The 14,290-nt window shown below is 41.0% G+C and overlaps 1 protein-coding gene across 1 annotated transcript in view; it reads left to right on the top strand.

Moving 5' to 3' along the window:
* Positions 1–14,290, top strand: part of Scml4 (Scm polycomb group protein like 4) — a 101,563-nt gene that overhangs the window by 34,117 nt on the left and 53,156 nt on the right. The window contains exons 2-3 of the mRNA XM_076859880.2: positions 10,074–10,141; positions 13,989–14,203. Of these exons, the coding sequence (XP_076715995.1) occupies positions 14,048–14,203 (156 nt within the window). The 5' untranslated portion in view covers positions 10,074–10,141; positions 13,989–14,047. The remainder of the gene's footprint in view (positions 1–10,073; positions 10,142–13,988; positions 14,204–14,290) is intronic.

Below are 14,290 nucleotides of genomic sequence, written 5' to 3' on the forward strand. Positions count from 1 at the left end.
GAGAGGCTTCAGAGACCAGTTGTGATTCAGCTCCTACCTTGAGTCCTTGTTCTTCTTTAGGTTCTAACTCAGAGGAGGCCGCTTTCATTATTATTTCCAAGCCCACAAAAACTTCTGGGAGAAGCTAGAGCAGGCAAGTGGGACCCAGGGGCTGTACACAGGGAGCCTTTGGCTTAGGAGTCCTCTAAGGTCATCAGCAAAGGCCACTCCAGCATGCAGGGGCCTAGTGAGGTCAGGTAGACAGGAACTGTCAGGCTAACCCATGACATAGGCTCTGACTGTCCCTGTTTTGGGGACCCTGAAAAACCTCAGTCCCTCAGAACCACTTTGCTTTGCATATCCTGGGCTCTTTGATCCTCATCCTCACACGAGTTGCTTCACAGCTGTCCTTCTACCATGTCCGTGTGTCTCTTCTTCGCTGCCCAGTGATTAGCTTCTAAAGGCAGGAGGGGAGCCTAGGGGAACTGGCTAAACCATAGCACCCCAATGACCAGGCAGGTTTTCACACAGGCCACGCAGGAAAGGCTTGACCACAGCTAAGCTGAGTCTGGCAGAAGGCCCATGACCTCCCAGAGCATGAGACTGTGGGAGGCTCATGAGCAGCTGCTCCCAGGCCTTTTGCCACTTGTCTCCCAACCTGTCCAGGAAGCCATCATTAAACAGGTTTTCTTGGTCTCCTGGTGCTGGTGGAAAGTGAGGTTTTTCTGCCTCACCCTGCTTAGGGTATAGCTATAAAACTGCTTAGCTGCATCTTGAAAACAACTCTGCAGCAACAGGGTGCCATATTGCTCGTGAGGCAAGCATCTTGGCCCTTTTGTGTCTGTGTTATCCAGGGACAAGCGACATGAAGGGAGTCTGTGCTCTTCTGGCATTTCCTGTTGGTGTCAGTGAGAAGCTGTCCCAGTCTAAATAAGGTTGGTTGTTTCTTTTACCAGTTGAATCTATCAGTTTTGCTCAATGGGAGTTTGGAGATCTAAGCCTACACAGATGAGGGGGCTGAGGCCCACTATGGTGAAATGACTTGTGCACCTCTTTAGGTAAGAGTAGGGCCAGCACTGGAGGCCAGTCCTGGGGTCATTTCCATTAGCACCTAATACTGAGCCTCCTGTGCCATAAATGTCCACTGAGATGATTGCTGGTTTGGTCAACTGAATCATTGGGTTATGACTGATGCAAATACACATACCATGGGACATGATGAGTGTAGCACCCACATATTGACTTGTGATCTGTGATCTTTTCAGGGTTCAGAGCACCTGACCCCACCCACCTCCTACACACCAATGCAGCTGAGCCTGAAGGATTAACAAAAACAGCAGATCAGAGCCTCTCACTCATTTAGATTGAGTGTGTTTGTTTTGCTTTTGGAACACATACAGAATGCAAAAGTTAGAAAACAGCTTATAGAGAAAAACCCCTTTCTGTCTCCAGTCTCTGGGCCCCTAGTTTTCCTCCTTATGCCAGCAAGACACGATTGCTACTATCTCAAAAACACTTGCACGGACACTTTATGCATCTATAAACATAGACAATGGCCTCCCCTTGTCAACAGGGGACACATTCTAAGACCCCCAGTGGACGCCTAAAATTATGGAGAGTACTGAACCCTATATATACTGTTCTCCCTACAGTGATGATGTTTGATTTATACATTGGCCTCAGTAAGATATTAACAATAATACATAATAATAAAATAAAACAATTATGACAATATAAAAGTTGTGGGAATATGGTTTCTCTTTCTTTTGAAATATCTTAATTCCTCATTGCATTATAGTAGTATTTTCAGACCGTGGTTGAGCAAGGGTAAGTGAAACCACAGAAAGTGAAACTGCAGGTGGAGGGGAACCGCTGTGTGCATGTATGGATGTGTATGTATCTGTGTATGTATCTTCCTCCCCTGCTATTTGCTAGCATGCTATACATGCCACTATATAAGTTTAAACAGTTATCTTAAAGGTCATTCTCTCTCCTTTCTCTTACCCATGAGTCTGCTGGCCACATCAATGGCAGAAAGCGTCACATGTTCTTCTCCAGGTCCCTTCTTACAACCATGGGTTTGCCTGTAGGCACATCTCAACTGTGGCCACAGAGAAGCAGACTTCATCCTTTGAAAAAGCAGGGAAAGCTCAGTGCAGTGGCTCACATCTGTAATCCCAGCACTTGGGAGACTGAAGCAGGAGGATCAAAGCCAGCCTCAGCAACTTAGTGAGGCCATGAGCAACTTTGCAACACTCTGTCTCAAAATAAAATATAAAAACCTGGCTGAGGATGTGGCTCAGTGGTTAAGCCCCTCTGGGTTCAATCCCTGGTATTGCCCCCACACCCCTGCAAAAAGAAAAAAAAAAAAAAAGACAGGAAAGACAGGCAATGCCCTATAGAGCCTTTCTTATAAGGTTCCCATTCTATCTGGTCTTTAATGACTTGTCTAAAGGGCAGGCAAATGCCTCCTTTGCGCATATGTCTGTCAGGGATTAAGCAGGAAATGTCTTTGGTATTTAAGACATTCAGTATTGACTGCACAGAAGGGGCCACACAGTCATGGAGGCTGGGCACTCAGTTGTAACCACTCCAAGGTTCAAGGGGTCAAAGGAAAGGTGGCATGGCAAAAGCCAGGGCCAGGTCATCCACCAAAGGTTGGGACTTTGGTGGGCCTGTCCTGCAGAGCCTGGAGCCAGAGGAGAGGCTGCTCCTGATAGAGACCTAGAGAAGCAAAGAGAAGGGGGCCAGTTCCTGGGCTTCACCCATCCCCATTCCCCGGCTCCAAGGTCAAGCCACCTCCTCCCACTGGGCAGACCAGTCAGCAGCCTGCTATCATAGGAACCAGGAGAGCCAGCTTGAGGGAACAGCCCCCTTTGTGAGGAATGTAAGGAGGCAAACAAACTCAGGACCAACACATAGAATCTCCAAAGTGCTGTCTCCTAAAAGGGTGTCAACTGAAGCACAGGGCCGGCCAGTGTGGGGATTTGATTTAGAAAGAAGGATGGACACCTGAAGCTAGGAGGTGGCCCCGGGCAGTTCTTTCTGAGCCTGATCCCTGCTTTTCCTGGCCTTCTGAGGAGCAGTTCCAGGCCAGTGGGCCCAACGGCAGTGCTGGGGGCTGTAGGCAGTCTTCTCTCCTCTTCCCGGGCTGGCTGAGGGAATGGGGGCCCTAGAAAATAAGGAGACTTCTATTATAGCTGAGCAGCTGTCCTGCCACTGAATTCTTCACACCTTTGAGGTGTGCATGTGTGTGTGTGTGTGTGTGTATCTTTCCTCCTTCCCCTTAAATAGATGGCTTTCTATTGCCCTGGCTGCTGTACTAGTACTGGGGCCAGGGAAGTTTCCGGCAATCAGGGGTGGAGGCTGTGCTAGGGCCAGCCTAGGGTGAGTGGAGTTGGCAGGCATTTCAAGTCTTCCCTCACAGCACATGGCCCAGTACAAGGACCCAGGGAGCTCCTGGCACCCCACCGCCCACAGAGTGAGATTTCTGGTTCTGCCTGTGGAGAAGGCATTGGGGTCCCTGAGTCTTGGGTACTGATGAGGCACATCTAGAAGCTTTGTCTCTGGGTTGAAGGTACATGTCTGCATATGACAATGTCTCTAAAGATGTCCTGCAGGTTCGTCATGTTTGCTCGTTCTGCCAAACTCTCTTTCTACCTGGTTATTATGTGGGAAAATGGGTCGATCCGTTTCTTTTGTTCCCAGGGCAATTCCTATTTTTCCAGAACAAGTTGACTTATTTACAACTTCTTTGTACTTAGTCATCTCTATTTAGATATATAGAGACAGATGCATATCAGTAATTAATGGAATAACATAACTATACATAAGTTCTGCCATATTTACCAAAATCAACCAAGATAAATTATATTCTATTTTGTTCATTCTTCAATTATATTAAAATAATTATAGTCTGGTATACCTTATCTAAGACTTTTGAGTATAAAAAGGAACTTATTGCCTTTTACAATTTATTTAAATTTGCTACATTACTATTATTATTACGGATGTACAAATTTTACAACTTGTCTATCCTCTTAGCACCACCCCTGATATCCTTTAAATTATCCTTGTTCTGATACTAATTGGCTGTTCAAACTAATCCTGACCCTTCTTTGTTCCTCAGACCTAGTTTTATTTATGGCATAAATTTAAAAAATGGAAATAGTATCAGAGAACAAAATTTAAGTGCTAGGAATGAGTACATTTGAGTATTGGATTTGGCTCCTGTCAGTCAAATTTAACATCAGAATTAGGAAAAAATATGTATTAAAATGTCTTTTCTCAATTTAACAAATGATATTGCTGTTCTGATTCTTATGAAGATTTTGTTGACCTTTAAAGTATTCTATTATATTGGACATATTTCTATCCAAATGTATTAGATATATTTCTAGATATTCTCCAGCTCCATCCATTTTACCAAACTTTAAAATATGAAGGAACACTTCTGATTGTAGCCATCTCACCATTAGCTTAAGTGAGATGGCTGGAATCCATGGTTCATTCTGCAGGTGTGATTCTGTACCAGGTACCACGACATCAGAGTGGCATATGAAACATGGTTCCTGGTCTCTGTGAATAGACAGAAATCATATTGTTATAAAACAATGAAAAAGCTACATTAATCATAATTTTAGAAGTGCTTGCTAAAACTTGTAGTCAGACAATAGGTGGTGAAGGAGTTGAGAGACCAGTGTGTGGAGGAGGAATAGTCTCTGTGCAAAAGAGCTTGGGCCACCTTGGAGAAGAGCAGAATTTAGACAGAAGCCAAGATGCATCTTTATCATTGGAAATCACCCCAAGTACAGCATTCACATGCATGTGAGGCTACTGGTAGAGAGTCACACCAGAGATGTCAGCTCATGGTGAATTCAACATGGAGCCTCAGAACAAGAGAAAATAGGATTGAGGTTGTGTTTTTTAAAAAATTTGTTCTAATTAGTTATACATGACAGTAGAAATGGAATATAATTTCTCATTCTCCAGGTTGTACATGATGTAGAACCACACAGGTCATGTAGTCATATATGCACATAGTATAATAATGTCTGATTCATTCTACAATCCCTCTTACCCTCATACCCCCTCCCCTCCCTTCACTCCCCTTTACCTCATTCAAAGCAACTCTATTCTTCCCTAGCACCTCCCCTCATTTATTGTGAATTAGCATCTGCATATCAGCAAAACCATTTGGCCTTTGGTTTTTTTGGAATTGGTCATTTCGCTTAGCATGATATTCCCCAGCTCCATACATTTTACCAGCAAATGCATCATTTCATTCTTCTTTAAGGCTGAGTAATATTCCATTGTGTATATATACTACATTTTCTTTATCCATTTATCTTTTGAAGGACACCTAGGTTGGTTCCATAGTTTAGCTCTTGTGAATTGAGCTGCTATAATCATTGATGTGGCTGTGTCTCTGTAGTATGCTGATTTTTAAATCCTTTAGGTATAAACTGAGGAGTGAGATAGCTGGGCCAAATGGTGGTTCCATTCCAAGTTTTCTGAGGAATCTCCATAATGCTTCCATAGTGGTTGCACCAATTTGCATCCCCATCAGTAATGTGTGAGTGTGCCTTTCCCCGAACATCCTCAATAACATTTATTGTTGCTTGTATTCTTAGTAATTGCCATTCTCACTGGAGTAAGATGAAGTCTTAAGAGTATTTTTGATTGGCATGTCTAGAGATGATGAACATTTTTTCATGTTTATTGATCGATTGTATTTCTTCTTCTGTGAAGTGTCTGTTCAATTCCTTACCCCATTTATTGATTGAGTTATTTGGGGTTTTTTTTTTTTTGGTGTGAAGTTTTTTGTATATAATGGAGATTAATGCTGTATCTGAGGTGCATGTGATAAAAATTTTCTCCCATTCTATAGGGTCTCACATTCTTGATTGTTTCCTTTGCTGAGAAGAAGTTTTTAGTTTGAATCCGTCCCATCATTGATCCTTGATTTTACTTCTTGCCCTTTAACAGTCTTGTTAATGAATTCAGATTCTAGGCTGACTTGGTGAAGATTTTGGCCTACTTTTTCTTCTATTAGGCACAGGATCTCTGGTCTAGTACTAAAATCTTTGATCCACTTTGAGTTGAGTTCCTTCAGGGTGACATATAGGGGTTTAATTTCATTTTGTTACACGTGGATTTTCAATTTTCCCAGCACCATTTGTTGAATACACTATCTTTTTCCAGTGAATGTTTTTGGCACCTTTGTCTCGTGTGAGATAACTGTAATTATGTGGGTTTGTCTCTGTGTCTTCTGTTCTGTATCATTTGTCTCCACGACTGTTTTGGTGCCAATACCATGTCATTATTGTTACTGTGGCTCTGTAGTATATTTTAAGTTCTTGTATTGGGTGACTCCTGCTTCACTCTTCTTGCTAAGGATTGCTTTGGCTATTCTGGATCTCTTATTTTTGCAAATGAATTTCATGACTGCTTTTTCTATGAAGAATATAATTTGATAGGAATTGCATTAAATCTGTATAACGCTTTTGGTAGTCTCGCCATTTTGACAGTGTTAATTCTGCCTATCCAAGAGCATGGGGGTCTGTCCATCTTCTAAGGTCTTCTTCAATTTGAGGTTGTATTTTTGAAACAACAATGAGAAAGACCATTACACTGGTGCCAGGATCTCATTCCATGAAAATAATAGGAGGGAACGATTTAGAGGTCAGTGGAGACTAGGGATTCTGAAACTATCTCCCCTCATGCTTTCAGGACCAACAGAAAATCACTGATCTTGTTTCCAGGCAGGGTGGCCCCCCCTGAAACATACCTGCACATATCTGCTCTATCTCCAGCCCTGTGCATTTAGCCTGCTCTGCTCTGCCTGGGAAAATCCTAGGTGTGATGTTACATTCTTGTGCTCTTTCTGCCCCTGTCCCTCCCAAATCTGCTAAAAACTGCTTTCTTTCTATGAAGCTCTCGTAACAGTTCATAAGCCCCATGTTGTCCCACCTACTTGCACGTTCATATTGCCTTTCTCCATCTCCTCCTCCTCCTCCTCCTCTACCTCCTTTTTCTTCTTCCCTTTCTTCCTTTGCTTTCCTACAGATGGTGATTGTCAGGGCTATGTGTCTTATTAACTCTCATCTGTGAGCGCAGTGCCTAAGCACAGTGGTTGACACTCAGGGCCTATTCAACAGATGTTTGTTGGCTAAATTAGTAAACTAATGAGTGACAGAATAGAGTGGATGAATGAATAAATGCCTCAGGATAACTCCGGGATGACTCAGGGGCCCCATGGGATTGCCATGTATTTGGATTTGGTCCTTTGTTGATCTTTATCTTAATGAAGCACCATTAGCCAGGACCTTGGTTTCTATGTAATAGATCTGCAAGATTGAGGGGTAATATGTGAGCCCAAATTCAGAGACCAGACCTTAGTTTCTCTTGGTTTCACTTGTGATATTTATACTCAGGCCTTGCTTTGATTAGAAGAGGGAGACTTAGGAAACAAGCAGTAAACCACTTGGTTTGATATGCCCAGTCAGGCTTTGACAACCTCTCACAGTTTGTAACTTGGAGACGTAGTGATCTGATGATCAGGCTGTTCTCGGGACAGAATCTTTTCAGGTTTGCTAGAGCTTCTTGCGCCACAGTGACTTCCAAATCCAACCCCAGTGGAGGCAGTCTGTCCTGAAGTCCACAAACGAAAGCAGAGCAACTCAGAAGTATAAAGGCCTTCAGAATTTTGCAACTTTGCAAGTTGTTTATATATTTGGTTGTATCAAATTATGTATCTGTAGCTAGGATGTCCTTGGATTATATTTGAGGCCTCTGAAAATCTTTGGAGATGGAAGAAATCTTTGGTGGAAGGGAAATCACCCAATTGTCACCTGGTCCCTCATTGGAAGGGCCTAGAGGCAGGCGGTGTCAAGGAGGACGAGAGCACCAAGCTGGTCCAGAAAAGCAGCCTGTGTACTGTCGGTTATGGATCATCTTCTCAGCTCAGAGACAACCTTCTCTGATATTTTTGGCACAATAGCCCTTTTGGCCTTTTTATTATTTTTCTTTGGCATGTTAAAGCAGGGGCCTTGGAGTTCTGTGGCTGGGGAACCAAAACCATAAGAAAATAGGAAAACAAAAGGCCATTTAAAGGAGCACAAAAATCCAATAGAAACTTCCCGAGAATAAGAATCATTCACTCCTTGTTCATTTGTTTTCTTCATACAATTTTCCTACCTCTGATTTTAAAAATTCAAATGGTGCAAAATGATACAAAGAAAGAGAAAAACATCTTTTATTAACTTTCTGTCTGGAGACAATTGCCATCAACCTTTTGATGGTCCTCTTTGTTAGACCTCTTTCTATGCCTAATCCCACCAATTTATCTATGTCTCTATCCATAAAAAACATATGGAGAGAATTATACTAGGCACGTCATTTGCAATTTTCATGTATGCATGTGTGTATGTACAGACTTATACACAAACACATATTTAAAATTACACAGCATTCCACATTATGAAGGTGAAATAATATACCAAATCATGGTTGTTTTGAGGGACATTTTGATTGCTTTCAATATCTCACAATTATAAGTAATGCTGTGATGAGTACCCTTGGCCATATATCTTTGTTCTTTAGTTTTTTTTTTTTTTTTTAAACAATACATCTTCAGGAGTAATAAGGTTAGATCAGGATGTTTGCACGTATAAAGTTTTTTTGGGGGGAGTAGTTCTGGGGATTGAACTCAGGGGCACTGAGCCACATTCCCACCTACTTTGTATTTTATTTAGAGACAGGGTCTCACTGAGTTCCTTAGGGCCTCGCTTTTGCTGAGGCTGGCTTTGAACTCACGATCCTCCTGTCTCAGCCTCCTGAGCAGCTGATATTACATGCCTGAGCCACGGCGCACATATAAAAATTTTTAAGCGCCATTCAGTTGTCCTGCAAAAAGGCTAGCCAATTTCCACGCCTGCCAACGTGGAGTGTTGTCAGAGGTTTCCACATTTATCAATCTGAAAACAAATAACACCTCTGAGAAATAATACTTATGTTTTGTGGCAAGTTACCAGTCAAATTTCCAATCTTTTCTGGTGATAATTGGCTATTTGCTTTCTCTCTCTCTTGCTCTTGTCTTCTTTCCCTTGCTGAATTATCTGTGTCCTTTGCCCATTATTCTATTGAGGGGTTCACTTTAATTCAATTATTTGAGTTTTTGTATTAACTTTTTGTTGGTGCCATATGTAACAAATAGTTTCTTTAGCTTGTCATTTATTTTCAGTCTTTTTCATGATTTTGCATTGTGTGTCATGTAGTCATTTCTATGGGTCTTCCTGGATCTGCTTCCTGGGTTTTCTACACACTTAGCTCATCTTTATCCTAAAAGTATAAAAATGCAAAAATGTTGACTCATTGTCTTCAACACTTGTTACTATTTCTTTTTATATGTATATATTTAAGTTGTATCCCTAGAATTTTTTTGCTGAAATATAGCTGAAGTTTGATTTATTTCTAAATGCCAATTGTTCATAAATTATTTATTGAGCTTTCCTGTGTTGATAAGGAATGTTACCAATTTTTTTTAGAAATCAATATTTTTTTGTTGTTGTTTTCAGAAATGGAAATTTAAAGTGTGTAATTGCTGAACTCTCTACTTCACTTGATCCAATTGCTACTCCTGTATTGTACTGCTGCCAAAGCAGTGGTTTTTTTTAAAAAATATTTATTTTTAAGTTGTAGTTGGACACAATGCCTTTATTTTATTTATTTTTATGTGGTGCTAAGGATCGAACCCAGGGCCTCGCACGTGCTAGGCGAGTGCTCTACTGCTGAGTCACAATCCCAGCCCCATGCAGTGGTTTTATAATACATTTTAGTAAACATCAGGTTGAATCTCCTTCACTGGCCTTTCTTTTACCAGTCCTTTTCTAAAATCATTTGGATTTTAATGTCATAGTTTAGGTGAAGTGTGTGTGTGTGTGTGTGTGTGTGTGTGTATGTGTGTGTGTGTGTGTGAGAGAGAGAGAGAGAGAGAGAGAGAGAGAGAGAGAGTAGGTGCTAGGGATTGAACCTAGGGGTGCTCTACCACTGAACTACATTCCTCGCCCTTTCTATTCTTTATTTTGAAACAGGAGTTGCTGAGGCCGGTCTTGAACTTGCCATCCTCCTACCTCAGCCTCCCCAGTCACTGGGATTACAGGTATGTAGCACCACACCTGAGTAGGCTGAATTTCTATTTAAAAAATATTCATCTGTCCGATAATAGAATGATCATTTTTTTTCTTTCAAGTCTTAACGAAGAACATAAGTAGATTTTTTTTTAAATATTGTTTTCTTCATCTGAGTTCTTCTGTTTCTTATTAAATCTGTATGGAAAACTGAGAAGGGTCTGGGATTTTTGCTCTTTCTGCAAATAAGTTAGCTGCCACAGTGTCATGGGTGCTGACTGAAGACAGATGACTCCTACGTGAGGGACACAGCAGGTCGCAAAAGCTCCATGTTCCCATCTACCTCCCTGTCCAAGTGGCATGGCATGTGTTGCACATGCAGCCTGCGTCACAGCTGAGGAACTCTAGGTTTAGGAAACCCTAATGAGAGGTCAGGACAAGCTACCTCAAGCTGATCTAGAAAGGGAAGAGTAAACCAGAGAGGAACAAAGATCATTCCGGGCAAAGGCCCTGGGGTAAGAAGTGGGCAACTATAAATTCCTGGGGGTGGGGGAAAGCCAGCATGGCGACTCCATTGTCTTCTAACTAATGATGCTGAAGGGAATGAGCCTGTTTATTTCTTCCACTATAAATGACCTGTTGGTTCTCCCTACACATGCACAATTTTTTTTTAATCCTTTGTATTATTTTCACTAAAACTTATGCTGTTCATTCTTAAATTTTGTTTTTTTTAAAAATTTTTTAAGCTGGTGATGGACCTTTATTTTATTTATTTATATTCAGTGCTGAGAATCAAGCCCAGTACCTCACATATGCTAGGCAAGCGCTCTACCACTGAGCCACAACCTCAGCCGTCATTCTTAAATTTTCTGAAGACACAGAAGGTCTCTTCATTCTGGAAAACAGCCTCTTTAATGTATATATTTGAGTATTTTCCTTTCTTATTAGGTTTGAACTTTTCTTTAGATAAATGATAAATCTTCATTGTCTATCATCCACAGTTATGTTCTCCCTAAAAAATAAAATAAGACAAAATCTATCCATCTTATTTCCACCATGTTCATAAGATGGGACCCTTCCTTATTTTCAGTATTTATCTTAGTTAGTTTTACTCCTTCTGTTCATGCATCAGTTTTGGAAAGGGAGATTTGGGGAGGGGGATCCACTTTTGCCTCTCTTTTTCAAAGTGGCTAGGCCTGTTATTGAAAGGACCACATTAGAAGTCCTTTCTCCAAGCTCTATAAAATTATCCCAAGGAGATATTTAGAGAATTCCCCAAATAAATTCACTTATTTGCTCACTTAAGCAACCTCATTACTTAAAATTATTTTTATTTATGACAAGGAATTGGGGAACATATTTCTGCTTAATAGATGAGATACGTCGTCATCCAGGTGTGATGAATTGAGGAGCCTGAGAAGTGGCATCAGTATTTCACCAATCATGGTTCCTGGTTGATCAGATTTAAAAGGTCCAGAAAGGCCATCGCATTCTCTTAGATCCATGTCCTCCTGTGGAAGGCAGGAAGTGGAAAGCGGCACAAGCCCTGAATCTTCCTCCTCATAGGGCAAGGGAAGTGGAACCACAGAAAAATCCACTGAAAAGATTATTTAAATTTTTATTTTTAGGAAAAATTTCTGACACTTTGAAATTTTTTTGGAACATTAATCTTCAGTTTTAATGATAAAGATTTTGATTAGATTCATTCGTATTTGACGTTTTATTGTCATTTAAATTCAATTTTTTGTTGTTAGTGATGCTTACAAAAACAATTGGTTTTTGTAAGAAAACATTCTTAGGATACTGTGCTCTTTGACTTGTTACCCTTCCTTTACCTTTCAAACCTGTCAAGAAGAGTTTTTTGAGGAAGGATTTCAGCAGAGCAGGACAGCTCACCCTTTGAGGGGACTCTTCTCAAAAGAGAGGAGAACCTCACACCTTCTCCATGGTGGGTTTTCTCTTGTTGACTTTTGATTCTGATGTTAATGGATAGTTACTACCTCCTCACTAAAGGCAAAGTAAAAGGTAAAGAAGCACTTCCCCCACTAGGAACACTTTCTGTTTCCTAAGTCTGCACAGATTAACTAATAATGAAACAGAAACTTCATGATGAGAGGTCAAAATGGAACTCAGACCAAGTTTCACATAACAGAAATCTTATTAAATACATTTTGTTGGTTTTCAGTATCTTTGGTAGCCCCTTTACCAAAGAGAAAAAATAAAAAAGGGAATTTGAGGGGCATTTATTGGCATTGTGGAATCCGGACACTAAGTCTAGAACCAGAATGATTTGGTTTTGCTTACATATTAGTGACTTTATGTTCACTGATCATAATTAAGATGCTTTTAATTATATCACATGTCAATATTTTGTGTACTCCCAGGAAAGAAAAAATGCTTCCAATGGAATTCTGACATACTTAAAGTACTAGGATGTACCTTGATTTCAAAGATGTTAAATGTGTGTATAAAATACGTATTTTAGAATCAATGAGATAGGGTATTTTTCTTCAATTTACCAAAACAGGAAAAATTGACATCCTAAACAGCTTGTTCCTCTATTAAAAATTCTCAACTGTGCATTCCATAAAATATTAATAGTTTAAAATTCTATGTATTAAATATAAATATGGTATTTCTAAGAACAATCAAGATTATTGATAGAATACTGTTAATCTCCAGAGAATTAACAAAGTCACCTGAACTTTGTAAATGATGCCTCAAAGTTCCCCTGCCAGGTTTTTAAGAATTTCCTCTATTTCATATTTTGCTTCCTGGGTAAAGCAGTCTAGTTCCCCACTGCTGCCCTGGTCAGGATGTAAGGACTGTTCCCATCATCTTCCCCAATTTCTTCTGCAGCCTTGGATACTTCCACTAATCCTTAGAGATGAATTTTATGACTAAACATGAGCCCAAGGTAAAGTCTGATGTTCTGCTCACTTGGTGAATTCCTGAACATTCTGGCAAATCTGATCCCAGGGTCCATCAGCTGCTCCTTGCTTCTGGGTTTAGGCAATTCTACCTGAGAAACTTGTGATTCGTATTTTTAATGCTATGCTAGGATTATTAGAGCACAGGGTTCTGCACAAAGCATTACACAGGTGACACTTACCCACAGTCCCAATATCTTTCCCGTGGTGGCGTTTTGGCATGTCTTCCACTTTTTGTCATAACAATCTGCATAATTTGTGTGACGCTTCTTTCTCTCAGCATCATGTTATGCAAAGAGTGATGCTAAAGGCTCTTAACAAGTTGATTGTTTTATTCTGTAGATATGTTAACTATTCCCCTGTTGCTCGTTATTTGAGTTGTATTCATTTCATTTTTGCAATTCTAAATTACGTTAAAATGAACATCTCTGTATGCAAATCTCTATCCATGTTTTGATTGAGGGAATCATGCACTTTAATACAATTGTACTGTCAAATTTTTTTTGAGGGAAAAAACAGATCATGACATTTTATAACCCAATCGAAGGAGTAGGAGTAAATATGAGATAATGGCCATGTTTATTTAATATCACTATTATAATAGTCCAAAGCTGAACTGAGAAACTGAGACACAAAGTCATCTTGTCACTGATGACATCACCAGTTTCATTGGTTGCCAGGCATCGACTGTGTGGTCCACCTAGCCAGCATCTTCCCTGCCTGGAAAGGCCCCTCGAGAGTTGCTGTCCTTGAGATTATACCAGGGGGCCAGTCAACTCCCTGATCCCAGCAGCATTGTGAACACTCCTGGGGTGCCTGGCCTTCACCTCATTGGTTGTCCCCTCCAATAAGTGGTAGGTATCACCCAAAGTCACCAAACTGGATCTGTTTGCCTTGCAAACCAAACACTTCTGTTTTTGTTTTGCTTCATGTCTGGACCAATTCTTAGCACCTCTTCTGCCTGTGAGCGATTTGTCACCTCATTCTGTAAGACTGGCACCAGCAGAGATGCAGTCACAGAGGATCCCGGGGAGAAAGCGAGGCCGACCCCCACTCCACTCCACACCTGTGAAGATGGCCGTCCACAACCTTTATTCTGCTTCCGCTGGCTCCTTACCAGCCGTGAAGATGCCCAAGAAAAGGGGGCGGAAACCTGGGTATAAGGTATGGCTTTCAATGAACTAGTGTTGGGCTGGGGCCCCCTGGGGCGTGGGCTGAACCCCACTGCAAGACGCAGGGAAAGATGGAGAG

This window comes from Callospermophilus lateralis, chromosome 6 (assembly GCF_048772815.1).
Source record: "Callospermophilus lateralis isolate mCalLat2 chromosome 6, mCalLat2.hap1, whole genome shotgun sequence".
Classification (NCBI taxonomy): domain Eukaryota; kingdom Metazoa; phylum Chordata; class Mammalia; order Rodentia; family Sciuridae; genus Callospermophilus; species Callospermophilus lateralis.